The sequence below is a fragment of the Egretta garzetta genome, unplaced genomic scaffold (assembly GCF_000687185.1).
Source record: "Egretta garzetta isolate BGI_Z169 unplaced genomic scaffold, ASM68718v1 scaffold460, whole genome shotgun sequence".
In the NCBI taxonomy this organism is placed as follows: domain Eukaryota; kingdom Metazoa; phylum Chordata; class Aves; order Pelecaniformes; family Ardeidae; genus Egretta; species Egretta garzetta.
In genome coordinates this window covers 331,696-332,615 of record NW_009258384.1, presented here as the reverse complement: position 1 = coordinate 332,615, position 920 = coordinate 331,696, and the positions used below count along the sequence as shown (strand labels likewise).

The window sequence follows — 920 nt, the reverse complement described above, 5'->3', positions numbered from 1 at the left end:
ACGCAGCGGGAAGCCCCGCCGCCGGCCGAGAACGGCAAGGCACCGGCCTCCCAGCAGGAGCGGGAGCGGGAGCGGGAGCTGGAGCGGGAGCGGGAGCTGGAGCGGTCCCTGAAGTCCCGCACCGTCGAGATCTCGGCGGGCGACTTCCGTGGCAGGAGGGTCTCCCTGTGGGAGCTCCTCTTCTCCCAGTACGTCTCCGAGGCAAAGAGGCAGGAGCTGGTGGGGAAGGCGCGGGCCGGGAGCCTGGCGCTGGATGAGCTGGCCAGGCTGCTCAGCGTCCTCATCGAGGAGGCGGTGGAGCGGAGCAGCAACGTGAAATTCACGGGCCTCAGGAGGCAGGTGACGGCCTCGGACCTGGTGGACTCGGGCATCATCGACAAGGACACGCTGGCCGACCTCGTCCAGGGCTCCAAGACGGTGGAGGAGGTGACGGAAATGGCCTCCGTCAAGCGCTACCTGGACGGCACGGGCTGCATCGCCGGCGTGCTGGTGCCCTCCAAGGCCGACCCCGCCAAGATGGAGAAGATGAGCATCTACCAGGCCATGTGGAAGGGCATCCTGAGGCAGGGCACGGCCCTGGTGCTGCTGGAGGCGCGGGCTGCGGGAGGCGCAGCCTGCCACCGGCTTTGTCGTTGACCCGCTCGCCAACAAGAAGCTCTCCGTGGACGAGGCCGTCTCGTCCGGGCTGGTGGGCAGCGAGCTGCACGAGAAGCTCCTGTCGGCCGAGAGGGCCGTGACGGGCTACACCGACCCCTGCACCGGCGACCAGATCTCCCTCTTCCAGGCCATGAAGAAGGAGCTCATCGTCAAGGAGCACGGCATCCGCCTGCTGGAGGCCCAGATCGCCACCGGCGGCATCATCGACCCCGTGCACAGCCACCGCCTGCCCGTGGAGGCGGCCTACCGGGGCGGCCCACTTT

The 920-nt window shown here is 69.0% G+C and overlaps 1 protein-coding gene across 1 annotated transcript in view; it reads left to right on the top strand.

Annotated features, from left to right (window-relative positions):
* EPPK1 (epiplakin 1) overlaps positions 1-920 on the top strand; it is a gene marked incomplete at its 5' end in the record, with an annotated part of 30,223 nt that overhangs the window by 11,669 nt on the left and 17,634 nt on the right. Inside the window, one exon of the mRNA XM_035897689.1 lies at positions 653-908. Coding sequence (XP_035753582.1) covers positions 653-908 — 256 coding nt within the window. The remainder of the gene's footprint in view (positions 1-652; positions 909-920) is intronic.